The following is a 25,969-nucleotide window of genomic DNA, read 5'->3' on the forward strand; positions in this document are numbered from 1 at the left end:
AAGGCCCCAAACCAACATCCCCCGTCCCCGGAGAGCAGCACAAACACGGCGTTAGAGAGCCCGAGCAGTGAAAAGTACATCGAGTTATTACAATTCCTTTGTTTGCAGCCATCTGCTGCGCTAATGGCTCTTTCAGCAGCCCAATCCTTGAAACGGAGTTTTAATTCTTAACTACTCCTGGCTCGCAGCTCGGCCGCGGCCCCGCAGCGGCAGAGCGAGGCAGGCTGGAGGAGCACACGGCTGCTGGGCGAGCTGGTGGCACCGCCTGCCAAAACCATGCCCGAGGAGAGGGCTGAGCAGCTCCCGAGGACCAGGGGAATGGGATGAGGTGGCTGCAGGACCTGGGGGAACGGGATGAGGTGGTGCAGGATGGAGTGGGTTCATCATGGTGCTGCAGACCCGAGCAGTGCCGAGGCATCGCCCGCCTCCTGCCTCTGCTCCCACACAGCAGGGCATGCGTGGGCAGGGCAGGTACCCAAAAAATACATTCACCTTCCCCCGACGCAGCCCAGCACCAGATCTCAGGGGACTGCACGAAGCCGGAGATGAAGAAGCTGTCTGAAGACAAAGTCGATTTTTTTTTCCCCCCCCCAATGTTTTTATTTTTCTTCTAAAGAAATGTGACTCGATGAGAAGGCGTACGAAATTCCTTTCCCCTGTAACCCAGCTGAATTCCACAGAGCCGGGGCAGAAAATATCCCAACAATTTTTCAGCTTGCACGAAAGTAGGTCAAAAAACTTCCCCGATGTTTCAACAGCTTGAAGCAATTGAATTGCAAAACCAGGAACAAATGCTGACCCTCCCTCCCTCCCCACCCCCTCCAGCAGATTTACGAGGGTGGTAAAACCTTCCCAGTCGGTGTTGCAGTTAAACGCACTCCCCAAAGCAGAGCATCTCGTCTTGCAAAACTTGCTCGTGCTTAAAAAGAGCCGTTCCGCAGCGTTAACCTTCACAGATGCTGCCTCTGGTCCTGCGGATCGCGGGATGTTACAGAAGCAGCAAGACGGGCGGATAGACGCGGCGAGAAGCTCAGGGTAACGGGGCAGATCGGGGAAAACCTCGCTCAGACAAACTCCCACCGAAGCCCAAGGCATTATACTGACAAATGGATGCTGCGCCTTTCATTACCTCCTCGCATTTCCCCATTAGTGGATAATAATTGCATTGAACTCGCATGTTCCCTACTGACTTCGCAGGAGTGATGAATTCTCACCTACCCATCTCCTCATTAGGACGAGGAGCTAATGGCTCCGCCTCTCATTAAGGATTGCCCAACGTTTCCTACCCGAAAATCCTGGGTTTTCCACTGATTCTAAGTTTGTTAAGAAATTAGCTATCTGGGCTGAAATTTTCCATGCTGAATATTTGCTTCAGGCTTTTTTTTTTGCCTTTTTTTTTTTTTCCTTCTAAATAGTAAATTTCAGCCAAAACAACTCTGCCTTTTCCAAGAACAAGTTTAGAGGAAAATATGCCTTTCTGCAATGCTGAGAAAAATTCTGGAAACCTTTTCTTTGAGCATCTTCAGCAGCCCGAAGCTACGGAGCGGAGTCGATACATCTGGCAGGCTGCTCCGTGCCAGCGATGTGCCTTTTGCTAACTCAGAAAAAAAAAATGAAATGCCCGAGTCAAGAAGAATAAAATCTCCTTTTGATGCCCGCTTGGCTCAGTGGAAGTGATTCGGAACTGAATGAGCAAAGGCTGGCCCCAGGGGGCAGGTGGCAGGGAGCTGCGGCTCGGGTCCTGCGCTCCTGCGAGGCTCCAAGCTGGCATTTTGGGGAGAAAACCACGGATCTGGAAGGCAGCCCTGCCCCAGCCCCCTCTGCCTGCAAAGCAGGGCTCGTGGCCCCCCTGCCTGCTGGGGAAGGAGCTCGCTGGCGCGCCGGCAGCAGCAAGTGCCATGAAAGCTGTGAGGAAATGCAGGGCTGGGGCTGGGGGGGCGCACGGAGCCCGAGACCACCCAGCAGGCGGCGGGGCTGGAGCTGAGGAGCAAACCACCTGCTGCTCGCAGAGGATCCAAAAGCAAAGCACGGGTCACAGAGAGCGGAGGCTGCATCCTGCTGCTTGCAGCAAAAAAAGCAGGGGGGAGAAATTGAGGTTGTCAGCATAACCCCCAGAGCAACAAGCCCTCGGACTCGTCGCTTGGCAGCTTTTAATAATTCACGCGCCCAGCAGCCACCCAGGGCATCACCTCACCTGCGCTGCCGTCGCACCGAACGATGTATGGCACAGAACATCCTTGTCCCTGTAGCACACAAACCCCAAATCCTGCCCCGGCCTTTGCTAACCTCAAATCATCCCTTTAAATGAGCAGGGCCTCCTGCTAACCAAGTTACAGTCAAAAACAAAACAAAACAAAAATTAGGAGCTGCTGGAAGAATACAGGGGGATTTTCTGAGAGGCTAAGGAAGAAAAGCCAGCCCACAGAAAGCTGTGCTGTGGCTTCCCACCAGGACTCGTGCACAAGGCGCCCCGTGGCCAGGGCTCAAAGCAGCCCCAGCCCCCCTTTCCCTGGAACCGGCCAGCTTCTGGCAGCTCTCACAGGAACCTCTGAGTAATCGCCACGGCCTTCCACAGAAGTGCAGGACGCGGTGGCACGGCCCCACATGTCCGTCATCCCCCCAGCCCCGTGGCTCGTGGGGTTTCTACAGGCAAGCCTCGAGGACCACAACATGTACAGGAAATCTGCTCGCTGCCTCTGAGCCTCCTTCAGTAGCCCCAGGAGCGTCCTGCCACCAAACCGAGCAGCTCTGTCCCCAAAGTCGGGTGCAGTGGACAAACAGGGGGAAGAAGCTCCTCCAGCCATCCCTGCTCGAGATGCCCCTCATCTGGACGGATGTAGACGCCTCGCTCACTCCACACCACTGAAAATTTTAGCCTCCCTGTGTTTGGTTTTGGCTTTGTAACACCACCTGTCCTCTTTTGACTGCCAGCACAGGCAGCACAGCGAGGCCTGAGCCTTCCCAGCACGCCAGCCACGCAGGGCTGTAGCGCCAAGGTCCCGCTAATCCCTGCGGGCACGTTCCCTCTGACCGAGCATTTGAGGACGCAAGAACTGTTCCCTGGAAACCTGCGACGTCCTAAGCGGCACTCAAGAAGCTAGAGAAGCCCTCAAGCCCTGTGTGCCACGCTGAGAGCACGCTGGAGTTTGCCTTTTGTCAAAAGGCCTCTGCAGAAGCAATTCTCTGCTTTTATGCTAGCACAGCCCTCATCTCACAGCAAATGCCATCCCACAAGAAGCATGCGATAGTCCTGCAGAAGGAGGCAGGCAAATGCATCCTCTTAAATCCACCCTCCACTAGGCATGGCACAGAAGCCAAAAAGCAGAACCCCATCCCACCTGGCATGGCTGTTGCAGCCAAAAAGCCGGCGGGCTGCAAGTCAGCGCCATGTGAGACAGCGCGGCGACACAGGCTGCGAACGCGGGGCCAGGTCCTGAGCCAGCTCAGCACTCACTGCAGGAGCTGGGACACGCCAGGATATCCACGGTGCTCCTGTTCCTCCTCTGCTCGCAGAGGGTGCTCCCAGGTTGTCACCTGCCCGGCTGAGCCCCCCGTTTTGGGACCCCCATTTTGGGACCCCCGGCTCGCTCCCTGGTGCCACCAGGTGCATCCTGGCACGGGGCCACGCAGCCGGGGGAGGGAAGCCCACCACGGCCCGCTTCTGAAAACCTCGCTCGTTTGAAAATAAAAAATCGAGGGGAAATGGAAAGACAAAAGCCCTTCTCAGCCTGGTGTTATCAAGCAGAGGAAATGAGACTTCTAAAGCTGCCATTCAGAGAGGAGTGGGGGGGAGAGAAATCCCACTCCAGACGCACTTGAGCGAACAGCTTTTGAAATGGAAATGTCGCTCTTCAGAAACATTTGAATTTCCTCCTATTGCCAGGGAGGAGGAAGGAGGAAGGAGGGAGCGGGGACTCCTCAGCCATGCAAATTCAAAAACGCCGGGGCCCATTCAGGCAGCACCCAGCCGGCTGCGAGCAGGGGATTTGTCAGGGAGTTCATCAGGACCAGCACGAACACGGGGAAGCTGGCTGCAAGGGGCAGCAGGTTTACAGGGAAGGCAATGAATGAAGACAGCTCTATTTAAGCGCTCCAAGTAAGATATCCTCCAAGGCTGCCCAGTCCGCCTTCCCTTCCTCCATTCTCCCCCTGGGCAACGACCGCCCAAATTGTTTTTCCCCAAAGCCAGGGCGCTGTGCTGTGAGAAAGAGCTCGACTGATGGAGAAGGGAAGCGTGAGGAAGACCTACGATGGTATTAGCAGTGGCTGAGGCGTGCTACAGACCCAGCCTGATTCTCCTCTTGGCATCTTGCACCAAGACACCCATGGGCTGGGGGTCCCAGCACCGAGGTCCTGCCCTTTTCTAGCAGCTGCTCTTCAAACCATGTGGGTTCTTCAGGGAAAGCCATCAGTTGCTGCTCCTACAGCTGTCCACCGAGCTCCTCTCGCCAACCCCACACCACCAGTTCATTGCTGTGGTACCTGTAGGGCCATTCAGCATACAGGTGTGTTCCAGCCATGCCCTCATATCAAGCACCAGGGGAAGTCTTCAACGAATTTCTGACTCCAAGACTCACCCACCCCATGGCAAACTATCTGACTCTGCAGGTCTTGTCTGCAAAAACCACAAATTCCAAAGCTGCCAAAAACTGGACTTAAAAGCAATCCTCCAAAGACCTTTTTCTTTTCCAAAATCTAGTTAGATCTCAGAAGTTCAATTTTCACCAGCGAGGTCTTGTTGTTTCTGTTGGAGCAGCTTGGTGCGCGCACACACACGACTTTTAAGACTCATATACGCACGACACAGGAGGCTAACTCGACAGCCTGGAAACGGCTACGGGTCAGTGGTGAACGTGACCTGTGAACTTCACCAGTTGAGATAATAAGCAAAAAAAACAAGCCCTGTTTTGATCAGGAATCCGAGCTGGTCTGCCTTCCATTTAGCGGTGGCTGCACTGGGAAACTTGTTTGAGTGTGAAACAAAGCGCACAGCGCCTTGGATGCTTTTGAAAAAACAAATTCAACCAACATGAATAGGCTTGGGGGAAAAACAGCCCTCCCTTCAAACAGCTTTTAATGAAGCTTCTCGTGGCCTCGTGGGTCCCCAGCACCGTTTTTGTAGCTCCCCGCTCGCTCCGGCATCGCCCCCTTAGGCATCCCCAGCACGTGCACGGGACACGGGGACAAGGCACCCGCTGTGACAGCAGTGTCCGCGGCCACCCCTTGCACACACAGCCCCGACACAGCTCGGGGAACAGGGACAACCCCAAATAAAGCCCCACGGAGCCGGGATATTCGCTGACAGAGGAGCATGGGTGGTGTAAAAGCGAGCGTCAGCTGCGCTATCAATCACGGCTGGCCGCCGGCTGGGCTCAATGCTTTATTGTTCTAATAATTGTGCAGACACGTGGAAGGGGGAGCCTCGACACCGGCTGTTTGTTTGAGTAGCCGTTTCCTGCCCTGCTTTCCGTCAGGAGGCCACATCCCGAGGCCTGGAGGGGCTGGAGACCCCTGGGACCCCACCACCGCCAGGCCCGGGGCAGCCCTGCTTGGGTGGATGTGGTCTCAGGGTTTAGGAACCACCACATCCCAAACTTGACACTCCTCGAGCATCAGGGCATTACCTGAGGTTAAGACCAAGCGGGAAGAAGGCAGGACAACAGCTCTCCAGGGCTCAGGGGCAGCACGGGCCTAGCTTCAAGGCCTGCGGAGCGGCCCGAAATGCAGGCCCCGGCCTGGGCCCGTTCTGCAGAACAATGTGAAGGCACCCCTGCCTTTCCAGGCCAGCACGTTAGAGAAAAAACCTTAATATCTCAGCTCCCATGGCAAGAATAAGCCCACAGTGAATGTGGTATTATCTGCTAGCAAAGCAGCAGCTTCCCACCAAGGCTGGAATTTCCATCTCGGTTTGGCAGGCACAGGGCTATGAAATGATTACTGTGTTTACTTTTCCTTTGCTAACTATAAAATCCCATTCCACTGCCCTGCCAAGAATGACTGAAGCTAATAAAATTCAGGCATTTGGAAGAAAGCAATAATAAACTTCCCTTTTGGGGCCTTTATGATGAAATTTCCCCACTCCAATCAGAGATTATGCTGTATTCATGAACACCAGTGATGTCTCCAAGTGCACCTAGATCGACTCAAATCAATATTTAGCTTTTCTAGAGACTATAAGCCTTTCTTCATGTGGCTGCTGAAGGCTGGATCATTGAACAGCACAGCTACAAGAAGCCTTTGAAAACACAGCTTGCAAGTAGAAGGCAGCATATATGCGTGTATACATATATACGAATGCAGATTGTTCAATTACTTAAACTGTGAAAAATATAGAGACACGGAACACGTATGTATAATTTACATACCCCCCAAATATATTGGAAGCTATTAACAGAACAGTCTATACATTTAATCACATACCTGCATGTTCTCCAGTAGCTTTTAGCACTTGGAGGCTCCTGTGTTTATGTCTGCCACTCGCCTGCCGCCGAGGCAGGAACACGTTAGCTGCTGGGGGCTATCTGCCCTACGTCATACCTGCGATTGCTGGCACGAGATAAAATGAGGCAGACCTGAAAAACAGGCTGAAATAAAAGCCTGCGCTTGCTTTGGTCCCGTAACCACGTGGGCCGGCCTGCTTTGCGCCAGGCGATGGCTCTCTCCTCAGCAGCCACGGGAAGGCCGACATCCCAGGCGGCGGCCAGAAGGCAGGAGAGGAGCTATCAGTGCTCCTCCTCAGGGAGGAAGAAACCAGCCATGCCCGCTGCCAGCACACCAGCAGGGGAGGAGAAGTGCCCGGCAGGCAGCGGAGAAGCTGGCTGCGGTGAGCACCGTGGGCTCTGCAGCCTGGGGCACCCCTGGGGACACGGCGGAGGCTCCAGTGCCACAGGCTGGGAGCTCGTTGAGCTGTCTGAGCAGACAAACTGTCCCCCGAGCACCGTGCCTAAGGGAAGGCCCGACCAGAAACTAGCACAAGCACAGCCCAGGAGGAAGGCAGAGAGCTCGCACAGATGATGCTTGGTCAAAGATGACCAGAGACAATCACAACCAGATGCGGGTCAGGACCGTGAGGAGGTGTCCCAGGTCATTTCACCCCTCGCTGCTTCTCCCCCCTTCATTCCTGCCTCGGATTGACCAAATCACGGGGCAGGACGGAGCACGGTGCTCCTGCCCCAAGCCAGCTCTGCAGCTGGGTAAAAGCACGTTTCCAAGGGCAGAGGGAACAGGCTCCACCGCGTTCTCAGTCTTTATCCTCTCGGAGAAAGGTGCCAAGAATTAGAATTACATTTTTTGAGAGCAGCAGAACAAGCCAAGGGCCTGTCAGCTTGTCCTAAAACAACCCCTCTGCTCGCAGAGCAGGCAGCCAGCATTCCTGACACACACAAGTGTCCATCGGCCCCTCGCCCCCCCCTGCAGCACAAAGCTGCAATGCATTTTGTCATGGAGCAAGCCAGCAAACCCTCCGACTGTTCTCTGCCTAGAACGCAGCCAAAGAGTTTTTACATTTAAAAAGCAGGTTTGGGTCCAAAAAGCAAGGAGGTTTTCAGAGTGATTATAACGAGGGCCTTTGGCACTCGACGACTCCTCTCGTTATCGACGCTGAGGGTGCTGTTAGGAGATGAGGCTCCACGAAGCACGGAGGTGAAGTTCCTGAGCTTCAGCAAGGGCTGTTGCCATGTTCAATATGTTATTACAGCTCCCAGCACCACAGGCACAGAGAGCAGCAACTCCTCGCTGCCAAATCCATCTCTGAAATCACTCCCCCACTCCATCCCCTCCAGCAACAGCAGGCGAACACCATCGATCGCTGCTGCAGCTCCGGCGCTTTCCGCCCAGCGCGGCGGTGGAAGGATTCAGCACGAAATGCCCTCCTCCTCAGAAAGGCAGCACGCAAAATTAATCTGATCGGTGTCACAACTCGCTGGCTTTTGTTGCATGAGTCAGAACTGTGGATTTACTGCATTTCATAACGATGGAAAAGTACAGCCGGGCAGATGTGCTAGGTGCTGTACGCTCACGGCAGCGATGCCGAAGCGCTCCCAGGGCCTCTCGAAGCCCCTTGGCGAGGAGGGGAGCGCAGCCGTGCTGACTGAGGGAGCCCAGCTTCATCTGTGATAAGATGTACGTGCTTGGGAGTCGGTAATAACTTCCTGCTGCCTCGTCGTTTGCACGAACTGGGCAGATCCCATGGAAGAATCACACACCCCGTCCCGGAGCACGATGCCTCCGGAGCAAGCTGCGGCGCACACAGCCCCCTGCCAGCGGCTTAGAAGCGAAGAATCCCAAAATCGGGCTGAAACTGCAGGGGGCAAGAGAAACAGCCAGAATGTCACAGCCTCTCGCTACCAGGACTGAATTTGTTCCTGGAAATGTGCGCCAGGCGTGGGTTTCTTTCCGCCCCAACTGCTCAAAACCTGACATTTCTGACTGACCGTGGGCGGCCGGCACCAGCGGGCAGCACAGCCCTCGTCACCTGCGCTGCTCCTCGCCTCCCAGCCAGGGCACAGCTCCTGACACCAGCCCCAGCTCCACCTGAGGGCTCAAAGTTAAGCAGCAAACTAGCTCTGGCTATCGCTTTCAGGAAATAACAGCAGGGCACATAACAATCCTTGCTGTTAAAGAAAAAATGGGCTTCAAAAGCATTTTACTCCGTAACAGATGTACAAACACTTCAAAGACAGGGAAAAAAAAAACAACAATCACTGTGGATCCATGCAGCACACAGCTCGCCAGGCTGCCCTGCTGCAAGCACAGCCACTGGCTGTATTTCTTCCAATTACTGGGGTGAGGCATAGGAAGTCAGGGGACTTTCTTTCCCCCAAGCAGATCGGGGAGATGTCACACTACGTGAGCCTTGTAACATTGACCGAATGGAACAAAAAATGTATGTAAACGACAAAGCAAGTTCCCAGGGAGCAGCCGGCCTCGTCCCGCTGCCTTCTCAGTTTGAAAGGCAATTTAAGAGGTCGTTTCGGATGTCGATGAGCACAAAGGAGCCGGAGGAAGCAAGGCCCAGCCACCTGCACTCGAGGCACGACCGGTTCACCTGCGGGTTTCCAGTGGCAGCAGGACTGGAGCAGCCGGGCAGAGGACAGCCAGCTGGGAGAAGGTCGAGCTCACTTCTTACACCTCATCTCCAGAGCGTTTCTGCGGCTCACGAGGGCTTCCCCCTGCCATGCCCACATCTCTCAGGCCATAGCTCAGTTTTTTGCCCACGCGTGGCACTGCCCAACCCTCCCGGATGCGATGCTCCTCCAGCTGCTTGGTGCCTCGGGTGCCTGTCCCTCGGTGAGCAGCAGGGGCTGCTGACAAGCCCTCGCAGCTCTCCAGCTTGGCGAGGGGCGATGAACCAACCTCCTGTACCCACCACGAGTGCCAGACGCTTTGCACAAGGCGGCTGCGTGCTGCCCGACGTGTGTGCTCATGCACAGGTGGGCAGGGCTGACGCACACCCGTGTCCTGTTGGAAACGGTCTTCTGGGGAGGGAGGAGAAGGCAGAGGAGAGAGGAACCCAGCCAGAAGTGTTTGCAGCGTGACAGCATGAACAATGCAAATATTTCAGCTTTTAAATATGTTTGGAATAACCGAGAATGACAACATCTCCCTCATCTTCCCAGAAATAGCTTTGAATCATTGCTGCCCTAACGCGAAGTCCTCCCCCACCCCACAGGATCATTTCTGCAATTCGATTTTTATCAGGCACAAGACAACAGCGTGAGCAGCCGCGTGGCAGATGGGTGGATGCTCGGCGCGCTGTGTTGGGGTGCTCCTACAGCTCTCCAGCTCGACAGCCCCATGCCGCTCACTCCTGCTGGATGCCCAACTGCACCACCAGTTTGGGACCGGTCGGTCCTGGGGGAAGCCCCGAGCATGTTCCGGAGAAGGCGGCTGCAAAGGGAGTTGGTAAGAAACGCTGCTCCCTGCTGGGGAAGGGGGACAGAAGCAGTGGTGAAACACTTGAGGCATTTTCACCTGTCGCAGGGCAGGGAGCTGGAAGTATTTGGGGTGTCCTCTCTCCATCGGGAGCCTGATCTCCTGCGGCTCAGCACTGCAAGGCTGTGGCCACCGTGTCTGGGCACAGAGTCTGCGGCCTTTCCCTGCCCACCAGGGTAAATCTGACAAGGAGAAAAGCCCCACATCACCACTGGCTCCCCAGCTTCATCAACAGCCCCACCAACAAGCCCGGAGCTGTTTTTGCCAAGCGCAAACCAACCCGGGGAGAGGAAGGGAGAGCCCCGTGCAATCCATGCCACGGGCTGGGAGGCTACGGAAGGAGGACGCGCGCCCAGGGAGGGCCGAGGCTCGCAGCTCTGCTCTACCACCCAGCCGCTTCGTGCCATTGTTCCACGGCAATAAATCTGGGGAGGCACCGGGATCCAGCTCCACTTTTTGCGGGGAGAAGAGGCCAGAGCTTGGGGGGGGGAGCCCGAGCCGCCCAGCTGATGCGAGCGCGCCGCCGTCGCCTCGCTTCTCCTCGCTCTCTCCCTCGCAGGTCGCCGTGCTCAGCAAGTTTGCGAGCCCCACTCCTACACATCCTGCTCGAGCGCCGCAGCTCGCCGAGTTCAAAGCGCTGCGGAGCTTCCACCCCCTCCGCTCCCCTCCCCCTGCGCTGGATTACTCAATTAGAGATTATGCCTCTGCCAGCTCCCTCCTAGCCAAGTGGGGCCTCTGCCAAGGTCAACACAAGTTCCAGCCAGTTTCATTAATAACTGTGAGACCAGCCCACTGGAAACTCTGAGAGGTTAATCCCAGCAACAGATCAATGTTCCCATAACAAAGCCACGCAGAAAGCACGGAGCGGAGAGGAGCCTGGTGATTTACCAGCCCGGCTAGCGGCGCTGGGATCGGAGGCACCCACCTCCCCTCGCCTTGCAGACTGGGTCCCAGCCAGCGCCGAGTCCCCCCCAGCACCTCCCCGAGCCGAAGCCAGGCAAAACCCTTGCAGGAGGGAAGCCGCAGCCTCTGCAACCTCTGCTTTTGGAGTCCCCAGCCTCAAATCCCTCCCGAACCCTGGCACATTTGGCAAGGAAGGGAGCAGGGAGCAGGAACAGGGCTCCCAAAAGGCTCCTGCAGTGCCCTCGGTGCATGGCAGGGGTAGGAGCGCAGGGGCTGGCCGAGCGCCCTCCCACCGCACCGCAGAGCTCCAGGAGCTTGTTGGAAACGGGGCTCTGCAATGGGCAGCCGGTGTGAAATTTGGCATGCACGGTGCTGGCTGCAACGCATCATTAAAAATGCATTTTAAACATGTTAATTCAGCCTTTTTTTTTTTTTTCTCAATTAATTGCTTTTAAAGCTACATTAATGTGCATCAAAGCATAATGCCCTTTGCCCTAATTTCTGCTTGCCATATATATTTCCTGGCCTTGCTGCTGCCTGTTCCTCGAGTCCCACCTTCTCTTTTCCTATCCCAGCTTCCAGTGCACAGCGCCACACAAACATTCATGCAGAAAGGGAAGAAATTAAAACCCCCCAACAATGTAAAGCCGAGTCCGAGCACCACCACCACACGGCCTGTTAACAGCCTTTTTCCACCGCTAGCTGTTAACTCTTGTACAAAAGAGGGAAGTGGCATTGTCCCTGCTACAGACGGGGAAATCTGAGACACAGAAAGGGGAAGAGACTTACCCGGTGACCAGCGGCCTGCTGGGGCGGACACGGCAGCGAGGTTCGGGTTTCCTGCGCCCAGCCCCGTAGCCGTGATCCCACAGGGCTCCCCGGCAGCACGGCCCTGCCGGAGCAACGGGCTCCGAGAAGTGCAGCCAGCCAGCCTGGCGAGGGGACTACATGCAGATCACGCCTGACTCACATCCTATAGGAAGAGCAGCAAGCCACATACGTGGTGGAAAAGCAGTCTCAGAAATGGGAAGAGCAAGTGGAAGCGCAGAGGGAATAAAAAGAGGTGGAAGGGAAGGGGAGAAGCAGGACTGGCCCCCGGCTCTGCGGAGCAGCGAGCAGGCTCTGCGCGGCCAGGCGCAGCACGCTGACCCGGGGCAGCACCGCCCGCAGCACCAGCACGCGCGGATGCACAGAGACAGGGCATCACGCAGACACACGGCTGGTCTGCCGGGGAGCAGCCGGCTCTGTTCTTATCTGGCGTTACGTGACGAGGGTCCGTGGCTTTGTTGGAGAACACGCAGACGCCACCGAGGGTCCTGGGAGCCAGCTCCAGCACCTCTGCCAGGAGCACGGCCGGCAAATCCGCGGCACGGCAGCTCTTCGGCAAGGCTCCCATCCGTGCTCGCAGGGATAGAAAAAGCAATTCTGCTTTACTTGTGCCTGGCTATTCTCAGCTAGCTCACGGGAGCACCTTTTCAGAGGCAACGTCAGCCTATGCTAAGGTGGAGGGCACGGGGGGGATTTCATTTCTCGTCCCCCCACGCAGCCTGAGCTCACCTGGCTCCATCCAGCAGCAGCAGCAGCGGGCTCCGTGCCCTGCAGCAACGTGACAGCCACCTCGCCTCCAGAGAAAGAGATGCTCAAGTGGGGAAAAGCAGGCAGGAAGACAGCCTTCTGATTCTGGCTTGAAAAGAAATACGAGTGCTCAAGGATATGAGCAAACCAAGGTTCATACGAGCAGGTAATGTTCTTTCTGCTACAACAACTGCGACTTTGCTGTAAAGCTGCTGCTTTTGAGAGGCTCACTGCCCCCAAAGCATGCCTGTTTTCTCCAGACGTACGGAGCTGATCTAATAACAGACATCGCCTTCGCCTTACAAACCCATCCTTACTTAAGTGAGGCTGCTGTTATCCGGAACGGGGTAAAAGGGGCCCGGCTGTATTTGGGAAAGAGACAGATGAGGAAGCGATGAATAAAAGCCATAAATGGTCTACTTCTTTTCTGGGGGTGTTAATGGGAAAAACTCCAGAATCTGTTACCCAGATTTGCCACGTCAATTACTTTGTTAGTGTTCACAGCACAGCTCAGGGCCCAAACCAACGGCCTTGGAAATGTACAGGGCTGTGTTACTTCTCCCCGGGGCTGACAGGGGCCGATAAGCCCCCCCAAAAAAGGCAGAAACCCCCTATAAAAATGGTGCTGGCTGGGGAGCGCTCTGCTGGGCAACATTTAGCTCCATCCCTAAAACCACCACAAAGAGCACTCCTGGCACCGATGAATAAACGGAGCTCCTCGCAACGCCGTGACTGCAGCACCGTGGAATGGGGTGAGGGGTAAGCGGATGACTCCTAGGACACTGTTTAAGTAAGCACCGGTGTGTTTGGTAATACTCGCCTCACGTGGTGCGTTTTACCCCAAGAGCTCAAACAGTTTGCAAAGCTGCCCTAGATAAAGAATCGACTGCCTCCGTCACGCACTGAGTCAGCAGCGGAGGCAGGAATAGCACCTCTCTCTCCCTCTCTCTCTCTCTCTCTCTCTGTCTCTCTCTGTTCCAGGCTGCATGCTCCCATCGTTGGTCCAGGCATCCTGCATCTGCTCCGACCACCGTGCAGCTCGTGGGGCTCCAGCAACACCCTGTGCCCACGGGGAGGGAGCGAAGCTCATGGAAGGACCCCGAGAGCAGGTGGATGGGATGAGAGAGCGGGGAGATGAAGGTGCTGCTAGAAGCAAAGCAAGGGCCAGCGTCTGCTGGAGGAGGCAGAGTAGCTGCTGGAAGGGAGGCACCGTGCTGTCTCGTTTTAGGAGGTCACACCAGACACGCAGAGCGACTAACAGCGGTGATGGAGCCCTGCGCAGCTGCTCGTCAGGTCTTTATCAGCTATTGCTGCTGCTGGCTGAGCACGGAGGCAAAAAGGAGATTTAGACATGTAAACAGCCCAGATATGCACGCGTCCAGAGCTCACGGCCAAGGATCGGTCCCAGTTCTCAACCCTTCCCCTGGACGAGCACACCGAGAACACGTCTTCAAACAGGCTCAGAGCAATGCACGGATTAACTGCACGAGCTTTATCACAACCCTCATGTCCGCAAGCAGTTTGTAAGGATGGCTGCTCAATAATGAAGCCAGAAGACTGCTATTAACCCAACTTCCAAAGCTGCAAAGGCAGCGAGACCTTCCGAGGGGTGGTTTTGCACCCCAGGCTTGCCTGCTGCTCCCAGCCACTTAACAGCGCCGAGATCAGCCCGGTCTCACAGCATCCGCAGTCAAACTCACTCTGGAAACAGCCCTGCCAGTTCTGAGCTCCACTCAGACGCTTCCCAATCATTTTTTCCTCTTCCCAGGCTTAGAAATTACAAATGACTCCGCTAAAAGCATAATCTTGTCCTGCTGAATCGTCTCGCCCAGCTTTCTCTCTCTCTTTCATTAACAAATGTTTTAAGCCCCATAAAATGCATGTAATTCTTGGAAACGTGTCACAGACCAAGAAGTAAATGCAGCCCCTCAACTCGGCAACTAATGCCTCAAGAGTGGCTTTGCCTATTAGGAACAAATAGCTGAGACAATACGTGGTTTTCCGGTGAGAAGCAGCACAGAACTGCTGATGGAAATAATGTGCAGACAGAAAAGCTGTCCTGGTTTCCTCACGTCTTTGGAGAGAGGATATTTTTTTGTCTCAGGGCCAACAGTTTATTCTCCCCATCAGCCACCCAGCCCAGCATCCGCAGAGAACCCTCCCCGGTTCAGCGCCACCGCGGTGCGGCTCGCGGCTAGGGGCAGCAGGCTCCCAGCTGGGCTCGGCGCTGCCTCATCAAGATGCAGCTCCGAGGGAGCAGCAAAAACGGAACGGAAAAGGGCCACGGCCCCTCAGAGGCATCTTTTCCAAGGCAACACGCTATCGAGAGCAAAAGGAGGGAGAGCTGAAGTGTCTGGTGCGTTTTTCATTTCGCGGTTCAAACGCGGCTCTTCGGCAGCAGCGGCTCGGCCACTGCAGCCCTCTCCTCCGAGGAATGTGCCCACGCCTCCCTCAGAATCCGAATCGCCCTTATTTTCCCCAGGTTAAACCTCCTTCTCACTCAGGACAGCCTCACATCGTGCCCACCATTAGGGGAGAAGTCTGAATATCCTGGCACTGCCAAGCAGAGCTGCTTGCCCACAGGTTACTGCAGCAGCTCCCGCGGTGATACAGGAAAACATCCCTCCCACCCTGGGTAATGATGCCAGCCTCCCTTCCCTTTTACTCAGAAAGCCCCAAAGCCCACCCTGCATTAATCCCCAGTGCCCACGGTGCTGGAGCCCCAGGGCAGCACCTTCCTGCCAGCCACGAACACATCCGAGCTCAGGGCAAAGCCAAAGCCAACTTACCCCGACAGCACACAGCTAAATCCGAACAGGCACCCGAGCACGAGATTTTTCTTTGTACTATTCATCACACATGCAGAGGAGACAATTGCACGTAAACAATTTGCTGCGTTACATGAGACTAAGGCAAGGGAGGCTTTCCTGGGGAAGATTATATTAAGGAACCACCAGCAACCAATTCCAGCCCTTCAAACACCAATATTAAATAAAAGAGATGTGATAAATGAGAAAGGTCAAATAAAAATCAAATCAAGGCACAGCATCCAGAAAAGCCGGACACGACCAACCCTAATTCAGCCAACAGGAACTTCCCAAACGCTCTGGTGCATCTAATAGCCTGGTAAACACAGGCCCGTGACTATAATGGTTGAGGGGAAAACCCTATATGCCTTCCTTTTCCCCCAAAACCGTCCCCCCCATCTCACTGAATGCCATCCAACAACGCCGAGCTCCGTATGACGCACCAGGAACCACCGCCTACAGGGATTTCAGCAGCAACAGAGCCCCAAAGACCCCTCTGCACAAGGCAGGGATCCCGAGGTGCAGAGCTCCCGCAGCGCTGTCCCCGTACCTTTGAGAGATCCTCAGTCCCTGCCTGCTGGCTCTGGTTCAGCAGAGGCGAGTGCCGCAGCAGCGGGTCCTGCAGCAGATCCAGGCGCGGCCGCTTCGTTTCAATGAACTCCAGGTCTGACGGCTTGGTCAGGTCGGAGAGATAGGAATGCGCCTCGGTCCTCAGGTGCAGCTCCTGAGATCTGGGGACAGAGAGGAAAGGAGACTTGAGAAAACAGGCACCCAGCTCCAAGACACGAGCCCTTCGGGCAGGACAGAGGGCTCACCCGTCCCCCGAAGGAGGGATGAAGCATCTCGTACCAAAGATGACATCCCGAGGAAGAAACGCACCCTCCTCTGCGGCTGGAGGGTAGGGATTTATTTCCTCAAACGGAGGAGGACCGAAAGGGGCCACGTGCAGCTGCGTGTACCCGACACAGACCTGGCAAGCCATCGAGGTGTTACCCAGCAATAGCAGCGGTACTGAGTACTCACATCGGGCCCAAACGTCTTTTCACCTGTTAAATGCGACGCAGTTGGTAATACCTGGAAACTGTTTTGTGTTTTTTTTAAACAAGCATAAAACTTTTTGTAGCTCTGCGTTTCCTAGCAGGATTCTCCTGTGGGAGCTGTAAAGGGATCCTACAAAAATACACTAAACCTTTTACTACGCCCAAGGATCAGCTTCGCTGAAGCAGCTCCAAAGGTGTTTTTAACACCTCATGCAGATGTCTCTCTTAAAAATTAAAATGAAACACAGAAGATTCAAACCTTGGAAAAAAAAAAAAAAAAAGAAAAAAAATGGCTTTTTTTCTTTTTCTCCCTTAAGCAAGACTGTTGGAGTCCTCCTGAGCTGTGTGGTGCCAGCATCCTCCCAGCCACCAAAGGACGAGCTGATGCCTTTGATGCTACTCAAAGGAGAGGGAGGGAGGGAGGCGTTTTGTCAAGGGCAAGCACAGCAGATGGGGGTCTTGTATGGGGCTCGGCCCCCACCCACAGACAGGGACTGCTGACTCTCAGTTTTACCTAGCTCATTAAACACCTCGCGGAGGAGGACAGAAAGGGAAGGAGCCAGAGCCCTCTGAAGGCAGTGGAGTCCCCCCAGAGGCTGTCAGGGCTCTGCACCGCATCGGAGGAGGTGGCACCTGGCACAAACCTCCTTCCTGGGCACCTTCCTGGGGAGCACGCACAGCCGCTGTGCTCCCCTACCAAACCCTGCCCAGCTCTGGGCATGTGAGCCACGGCTGCTTCTGTCTCACCCCCTCTATTTTTTTATTTTTTATTTTTTTTTTCCATTTAAACACCAGCACTGGTCCCAAAGCACGCGCAGGCCAACCTCTGCTGCTGTGGGTTTGGCACAGGCGCGCCGCGCTGAGAGTCGGGCCCAGCTTGCTGCTGACACACAGAAACAGAATCTGGCTCGTCCTCTTCCTCCTTCCCCGCAGAAAGGGGATGGGAGAGCAGGGAGCCTCTGCTTTTGCCACTCAAACCCCGAGCTGCGGGCACACAGAGCGAGCACACAAGCAATGCAGGCTGAGAGCAGAGCAGCCCCTCGGTTTGGCACTGAACACAGCTCACCTGCACGCTCTCCCGCTCCAAACGCACAACTTTCCTCAGCAAGCCCAGAACCATCCCGTGGCACCTCTCGAGTTTCCTGCTGGCTTGCCCCAACCCCTTGTGCAAACCCTGCCCGCCCGCAGCTGCACGCCGCTGATTCAGGCCCTGCTGCAAACCCCGGCAACAATGAGCAACTGTTGAGCTGGGCAGGTGTTAAAATATTCCAACACCCAAGGCTCTACTGTACCACGGCAATTAAAAATCAGATGGATTTATTTTCACTTCTCCCCCTCCCATTTTTTTTTTATTTTTTTATTTTTTTTTAAGGCTGTGTTACCAAGAAGCTGCTAATTGATGCAGGACAGCTCCCAGACCTGCCAGGAGCGCGCTGCAACGCGCTGCACCCAACGCACGTGGCTTTAAGGCAAGGGATCCGCTCGGCTTCGTGGAGGCAGTTTACTTACATTGAGGCTGGGGCCATGCCGGGGAGAACAGCTGCAGCGTTGCAGGGTGCTGTTTTATTTCCATTTCCACATCCACTGGAGCTGTTAGCTCCGTGCACTGGAATTTCCAGCCGCTCCCAGGATGACTTTGCCCGGCACAACCCGCCCAGCCTGTCCCGGCTGCGAGCAGAAAGGCTCCTGCTTGAAGCCTTCACACCTTTCACTCCTCACATCCTCACCCGCAGCCGGCTCCTTCCAACCCACTTTTACACAGCGGTGACGTTGCCATCAGCATAAAAACAGCCCTGCCTAACACACCACCGTCCCGTTACACCGAGCCTGGGGTTTCGCTGCGTTTTCCAACCAGTTCCCACCTGGCTGCCGTCCTCCAGAGATCCCTACTTGGCTGAAGGGAAAGAGAGTTTGTAATTGCAGGGGAGTTAGGCCTCATTACGTGAAATAAAACAAACGCCAGTGTTAATTACGAAGCGGGGCAGGTCAGTCCTCACCTGGAAGCCTTCCCCACGAACCCAACTCGACCTGCAGGAGCAGAGCAGCGCGCTGATGCACCAGGGTTAGGGTTTGTCCTCGTGCCCAGCCGTCTGCACGCAGCTCTGCTTTGAGCCAGAAGCTTGGGATGACCCGAGATGAGACCTTTGGTTTATTGCTAATCTAAAAAGTTAATTGCCCACCGCCAGCTGCAGAGCCGGGTGACTCACAGACCAAGTCTCTTCCCCAGCAGATCCTGGCGTAAATGGCTGGAATCGTGCAGCTGCAAGGTGCTCAGCACAGCCTGGGAAAACACCGCCTGCCACGTCGTGCCTACAGCAAAACCATCTGAGCACAAAACGGGTTAAAAAGGGGTTGGAGTGCTAGCCGGGTATAAAGGAGGCTGAGCGCATCCATCACCTGGGAGAGAGGCTCCAAGCAGACATCCCGAGCTGCCCTCGGGGAGTTTGTAGGAGCAGCCCTGATTAGATCTAAATGGAGCTTACCTTTATCTTCCTTACTTTGCTGAAGCTAAATCACAGGGAAATGGGCAAGTACAAACTTTTCCTGAGGTCAAAGAGAAGCTTCCCACCCCCTTAACCCACCTCGGGAGCACTGCCCTGCTCTGCAGAGCAGCACACCCCCTCCTTTCTTCAGATCTTCCCCTTCTCCACTCCTCCAAGAAGCCAAAGGTGGCAGCAGCAGGCAGACCCCGAAGCAGAAGCCCCCTCTGACTTCACCCAGACTTGTCCTCAGCACCAGGGGCTCCCAAAACCAACAGGAGCTCCAGGCAGGCTCCCACCAACTTCCCAGCAAGGCTGCGTTTTAAGTTTTGCTTCCATCTACAAATATTGCTCCCTGCATCGCGGGGCCAAAGACAGGCAGGTGGGAAAACTGGCTCTCGCCGACTCTTGGAACAAGAGCGAAGGTAAACGATAGCCTCGCTGCAGCTGTTTATTTCCTCTGGCTGAGATGGTTTGGTGGGAAACAGTCTCCAAAAATAAGTCTAAAAAAAAATATCTCCAACCCCCACAGGTACAGACAGACAATAAAATGAGTGAGCACTACAGAAAACCACCAGTGCTGCAGTGAATTATTTATAGCCAATGCTAAGATTTGCAAGAGGTTTCAGCGAGCTCTTTATGGCCAATGATATCCAGAGTAAGAGACTGGGCAAATTGAGACCTGTTAAAGAGAGAAACCAGAGGGTTCGTAGGAGCAAACCTGCCACCAGGCAGCTAGAAAAACACGCACAGGGCCGGCTGATATATTCCCTCTGTCATACAGCTGGAGAGGGAGGGGGAAAAAAAAAACAGCACGACTTGTCTGGGTAGGGAAGGTGGAGTTCTCACGCCCTGAGCCACGTCTGCCAGCAGCAGGGCTGTGTCTTCACAAGCAGAAGGTGCGGGACGGCCCCGAGCAGGACGCTCTGCTCACCGCGATGCTCCAGGACACCAGCTCGAGCCCTGCAGGTCCCCACTGCCAGGAGGTTCCCCCCAACGTGTCCTCGCCGTGCTCCTGCATTCCCGCACACACGGGCAGGCGGCTGAGCTTCGGCAGCCCCACACAACCCCTCAGCCAACTTCTTCCGAGCCAACTGCGATCTGATGGGAGCAGATGCTTTATTTTAAAACGTGCATATTTAAGCGGGCCTGAATTATTCATGGCCAGGACCAGCAGAAAAGCTTCAGCGCCGTACCACAGAGCGGCACAGGCTCGCTCAGGAGGACGAATACTTGTGCGTCCCTGCAGCTCCCCGATGTGCTCCTCATTCACCTTTCTTCACACACTCCGAATCTGGAGTCCTGCTGAAAAAAACCCTTGGCAGTCCTGGGTCGCTGGAGCGTTCGTTGCCCTAATGACTTGAGGGACATCCCGTGTTTCACCAGACCTGCTGCCCGCAGCACAAGATCACCTTTCCTCCCTAGAAACAAATCTGGTTCAAGATTACGCATGGAAAAGTTGCTCCATCAGCTGTTACGCCTCCACAGCAGCCAAGGCAAAGCCCAGCTTCCCCCTCACACCTCCCTGCCGTGGCACAGGGACCCGTCCCACGAAGCCTGGTGTCCCCACATCTCCTCCGAGGCCCCTCGGTCACCTCTGTGCCCACAGCCCACGGAGAGCAGTGGGTGCTTGTGGGACACAGCATGACACCAGCACTGAGCACCCACGCGCCAGCAGCTGCCCTCTCCAGCCAGCATTTTCCCACGTTCACTTAAGGAGGGAGAAAAATCCATCTCCCAGAACACGATTTGAAGTGTGAAAAGCCACCAAGATCTACGGTTGCAGGGGATTTCAGCCGCGCCGCTGCTCGCTCCGGAGAAAAGGGTCACCTTTAAAAATGGAAACTTTAATTAAAGGCCATAAATAAACTCCGATTGGTCGCGCCGTTAACTCCGGAGCAGTTGGTGCCATTTGGCCCGGCGCAGATGAAGGCTGAGCAGTGCACATTACGTGTATTTCCAGCGGCCACGCACGCCGCACCGGCTCCCCACCCGCTCCAGCCTCCCACAACTCCTCAGGCTCCTCAGCCAGAAGGATTAATCACGTCCAATAAGCGCAGTAATTAGGCCTGCTCTCATGCTGGATCGCACATGGCTATCTCGGGTGGCTGCAGGAGCACGGCAGCTGCTCAACGTATCCCAAATATCATGCTTCAGACGAAGGCTGGGCCAACTCCTCTCCAACTCCTCCTCCGACTGCTGAGCAGAAAGACTCCAAGAAGAGAGCACGGTCTCATCAACTGGTAAAATAATCTCCTACGAAAATAGTGACTCATCTTCTTCTGGACAAAGGCGGAATACACCGCGTTAACATGCATGCCATTTATTTAGGGCCACATTTTCTGCCAGCGAAGCCATAATCCACCCCAGCATTCCTGCCTTGACGAGGAATCTCGCTTCAAAACTGTGACTCGCACGAGGCCAGAAAAGCCTGGGTCTTTGATTTTTCAGCCCCCTTGCCCCACTGGCACCTGCCGTTTAACTCAATCCACTTTGTCTCCTTTCAGATCAAAATACACATAGAAGAGGAAGGAAAAAAAAAAAAACCTAATCCCTGTCACCTTGCCAGGACATTCCTCTGCAGGCATTCATGGTACGACTTGTACCAACGGCAGATCCTGAAATACTTCTCCTCACTCCTGCAGTCCAGTTGGCACAGCCGGCTGAACAAGCTAAGGGGAAGTCGCTGGATCCTTCCAAGAAAAAGCCTGCTACCAAAAAAGTCATCAAGGAAAGCAGCACATCCCTGCGGAGCAGCACGGAGCCAGGCGGCCCTATAGCAGCGCATGCCGAAGGGCTTGGGTTTCCTTCCCTTCTTCCAAGCCAGGAATGCTACACAGGGAGCTCGGGTCTCTGCCCATCCACCAAGGGATGACAACGACTCTCAGGGCTGACTGACCCAAAACTTAGGAATGGGGCCCTGAGACAGTCCCTGCGGCACGTTGCCACTCGAGTTTTTGCCACCAGCAGCTGATCCGTACCTAAAAAATCATGAAAAGCTCCACTGCTAATTCCCTTTTCACCGGGTTATTCCTTAGTGACCACAACAAGACAGCAGCCTGGAGAGGGAAAAAAAAAAATCCTGCGGTGCTCCAGGAAGCCCATCTAACCACCTTCCACTTGCACTGCACTCACAAATTTATCCTTTCAAGGGGTGGGAGTGATCCTGGAAGAGCTTCAGACAGCACAACCACCACCAGACAGGCTGCTTCCTCTCCAGTACCCAAAGCAGAGGGGACTGGGAGGGTTTCCCCCCCCCTGCAGCCGACACTTGCTTGGAGGGGAGGAGGAGGAAGGCAGGAAAAGCAGCCTGGAAATTCATAACCAAATGCCTGACGCCCACCAGCGCTGCGTGCCAGGCAGGGCAGCGCACAGCTCGCCCCAGATGAGATTCCTCCTTTCAGACACAGCACACCCTGTGCTTCCCTCTATTTATTCCCCCGTGCCCGCTTTGCAGACGTTATTTGTTTGCCATTGGTCGCTCCCTCCCTCCCAGCCCCTCACGCTGAGAGCCAGCTGCCTCTGCTCAAAACCCATCAATCCCAGCCCAGGAACAAAGCCAAAGTGCTTACAGATGCGCCTGGCGTGAACCTGCCAAAGGGGACTCAGCTGCAGAGACGGCTGCTCTCACCGCCCTCCCTCCTCCTGCCTTTGCTCCGTTGCAGGCAGACCCAAAGTTAGTTTTTTTGGGGGGAATATCACCATATCAATATCCAGCTCGACCCATTCCAGGAGCCCCGGGGCCCCGCAGCTCTCAGGTGAGCGACCACGCTCCCCAAGGGCTCCATTTACGCTCCATCAGGCGCGGTTTTACAGCGGATCCTCACGCTACAAAGATGGAAAAGCAAAGCCATGGGAGAGGTTTTAAAGCACGGCACCTAAAAATGCAGAGAAACAGCTCTGCGAGATAGACTAGCACCTCCCCGACCTCAACGTGACTTAAAATGACTTCAATAATTAATTACACTAGGTTGAGAATTTCTGCAGACCCCTCATTTTGCGTCCCCAGATGCACAATTTCAGGTTTTGTTTTTTGTCTTTTTTTTTTTTTTTAAGTTTATATCCCAGCATTTTGGTGGAAGATGCCAACCGAGCTAAGCTGAAGTGGCAACGCTAGCTTTATTATCAAGTCTAATTTTTGCAAAAGTTCAATTCTTCAGATGCTACAGGAAAAAAAAAAAAAAAAAGGATGCAAAGTAAGTTGGGGCTGTCATTAAAAAAGAATTCTTTTTATAGCATGCCAAAACTTAAACATTCAGGTTGAAAGTGCTGAGGCAACCACCACAACCGCTTGGATGTGTATCCTGTGTACCTGACAACCCCAATTAACATTTGCCCACAATCCACGTGATTGTCAACAACAAAAAAAATGTAAGTTTGGGGAGTTTGAAACGTTTGTAAGCTGAAGGGAGATGCTTGGATGACCACAACAGATGAGGTTTGTGGCACAGCACACACCAGGGCTTGCAGCTGTTTTTTCAGTTATGCAGAACCACCAAGATCTGTTTTTTTTTTGTTTTTTTTTTAACAGCATATTCAGACCTTGAAACCTTCGTTTTACTGGAGAGCAGAACTGGTTCTCCGTTCTGCAAACCATAATTAGTGTGAAAAGCAAAAGCAGGCAGGAACATGTTGCCAGGTCCTCGTTACCCATCTCCCCCGTATTTAGCTGAGCCTGGTTTGCTTCCAACTTAACCGTGTTACACTGTGCTAAGGAGAAGTCGGCGCTGGGGAACCAAAGCAAGCCAAGGCAACGTGTCACGCAGCCGTAAACGACTCGTTGTCAAAGTGACATTACCCCTCTGTACACGCAAGGGTCACGGGCCTGTCCACAACGCAGAAGAGCCCGTCCAGTAGGGCATATGCACAACTAACTTGGGAGAGTGGTTTTTGCCTCCAAATTATCACGGTTTTGCTTCTGCTGAGCACCAGGGTAAATCCATCCCACTAGAAATAGAGGGGCCTGTCGGCATTTCCAGCCAAGTCCCTGGTGCCCTGGTTACTCCGCGCCCTTACTCATTCAGCAGCCTGAGACATACCAGAATAGTTGGGTTGGGGGGGGTACTTCAAAGCTCATCCAGTCCCACTGCCTTTCCTCTCCCCTAACAATTACAATTTTAGAGAAGCAGATTCATTTCTGGCTGGCCACAGGCAGCGGCTCAGTGACTCTGCACTACTTTTATTCTTAGCCTAGGGAGCGAGCATCAAAAAAATGCTTTGCATAAACCTACGGCTGCAAGGTTCTTATTTCACTTCCAGGCAATTTTTTTTTTTTTTTTTTTTTTTTTTGCAAAACCACTAAGCATCAAATGCAGAAGAGAAACTGTGAGAGAGCAGCATTTTGTGATGAAACAGAGAGCGAGAGTGATGGCCTTTAAAACAGATCAGCTCCCGCGGTTAATGCAGCTACAGCACCGTGAGCCTCATGGCACTCGTCTGAGCTGCACACCCAGACACCGAGAGCCTGACGCAGGAGGCGACGAAAGCGATCAGCGACACGGGGAGAGCCGCAAGGGCATCGGGCAGGGAAAGCAGCACCTCAGAGAAAGTGGCGAGGGGAATACAGAAAGAGAAACAAAACCAAACGAAAACGGGGAGGAAGAGCAACAGAAGAGGAAGCGGAGGTGCATAATGGCAACGAGCTATTCTCATCCCTCCCTTCAGCCCGGGGAGCCACACACCAAAACCAACGGCACATTTTCTCTGCTGGAGAGAGCTAACGCAGCACGCTGTAGCTACACAGCGATGTGCAGCTTCACAGATGGTGTGTGTGTGTGTGGTGGGGAGGGTTTTTTTTTTTTAAGATGTCTTTAAAACGTATGACAGTGCAAGGGGAGAAGCCAGAAGGCAAAGGAGCCACTTGCATTAGCTAAGAGAGGCGCAGCACCTGCGTGCAGTCAGTACCAGTAAGTAACCAGGTAATAAGTTTAAGTTGCCCAGGTCTGTGTGCACCCTGCTGACACGGTCGCTGTGCCCCATGGCCCCAGAGCAGCCCCCGGTACCTTTCATTGCCCGGCTGGAACTCGGAGAGCAGGGACGGCCTCCTCCGCTGCGGCTGCATGATAGACCCCGGCGGGAGGTGGGAAGCGTAATCCCTGGAATGATGCTGGTACTCTAAGAGCGCGACATCCTGCAGGAACAAACACAACAGCTCGTTAGGACAAGGGCAACTTTCAGGAAAGCTGTGAACCCCAAATGCTCGGAAGGAGCCGTGCCAATGCCCTACAGCCCCCAGGCAGGAGCTCAGCCCCAGCCCCGGAGCAGGCACGCCGGCACTTCTGGCACCCCCAGCAGCTCTGATGATGGCTTCAAACCCAAGACTAAGAACAGGTAAGGATAAAGTGAGAAGTCGCAGGATACCTTCAGCTTCCACACAGCCATATGGGGAAAAAGGAAAAAAAAAAAGAAAAAAAAAAAAAGAGGAAGAAGCACAAATGTTATCTCAATAGGTCCCTTTAAACACAGCTCCCCCTGGGCTGAGCTAAAGGGGTTTGAAAGGATAGTTCGCTACTTATTATGTGCACGTCCCTTTTGTTCCTTGACCCTTGGAGAGTACCGTACAGTATGTTCCTGACTTTAATTAAATAAGAAGCCCTCCTGCTCTGTGCCACAGACTGCTTCCAGCAACAGCATTTCAGCAGCTACGTTTCAATTGCTATTTTTTATTTGCAGATAGATACTTGACCAGAAAAGAAGAGTAATCATCTAATTAACTAAGACCTTCAGCAATGGCATAGAAAGCCCTGCAACAGAATATCCGTGGCAACACTGACACATATTTACATTAGAACCAATCCCACCTGGGAGTCTATTTCGAACAGTCCTCACCCAAAATGACACCAAAAAAAAAAAAAAAGAAAAAGCAGCTCCAACTGCCTCGAAAAGAGAGAGCAACACCAGGGTCAGCAACAAAACAAAACAAAAAACCACCCAACAAATAAAACACCGAGTACTTGCAGTTGGGAGGGGAAAAACCTCTCAGGCTGAACAGCTGCAGCAGACGTTATTTGATCAGATGTAATGAAGACTGATAAACGCCAGCACAGCAGGGACGAGCCCCAGCGAGGCTGAGTGGCAGGGAGAGGAAGGTTTGGAGCCTGCAGTGCACCAGGCGGCACCTCCAGAGCCCTGCCCGAGGTGTACGTGAATGCAGCACCCAGCACTGGATGCCAGGCTCCCCTCCAGCTCCAATCAAGGCCCAGCAGCTTTGGCCAACGCAGGATAAAACTAC

General features: G+C 54.2%; 1 protein-coding gene across 14 annotated transcripts in view; it reads right to left on the reverse strand.

Annotated features, from left to right (window-relative positions):
* NCOR2 (nuclear receptor corepressor 2) overlaps window positions 1-25,969 on the reverse strand; it is a 222,326-nt gene that overhangs the window by 121,349 nt on the left and 75,008 nt on the right. For all 14 annotated transcript variants that reach the window (XM_032198747.1, XM_032198746.1, XM_032198739.1 and 11 more), the window contains exons 3-4: window positions 24,741-24,868; window positions 15,769-15,949 (exon numbers count right to left, since the gene is read on the reverse strand). In XM_032198747.1, the coding sequence (XP_032054638.1) occupies window positions 15,769-15,949; window positions 24,741-24,868 (309 nt within the window). The remainder of the gene's footprint in view (window positions 1-15,768; window positions 15,950-24,740; window positions 24,869-25,969) is intronic.

Source organism: Aythya fuligula, chromosome 17, assembly GCF_009819795.1.
Source record: "Aythya fuligula isolate bAytFul2 chromosome 17, bAytFul2.pri, whole genome shotgun sequence".
In the NCBI taxonomy this organism is placed as follows: Eukaryota; Metazoa; Chordata; class Aves; order Anseriformes; family Anatidae; genus Aythya; species Aythya fuligula.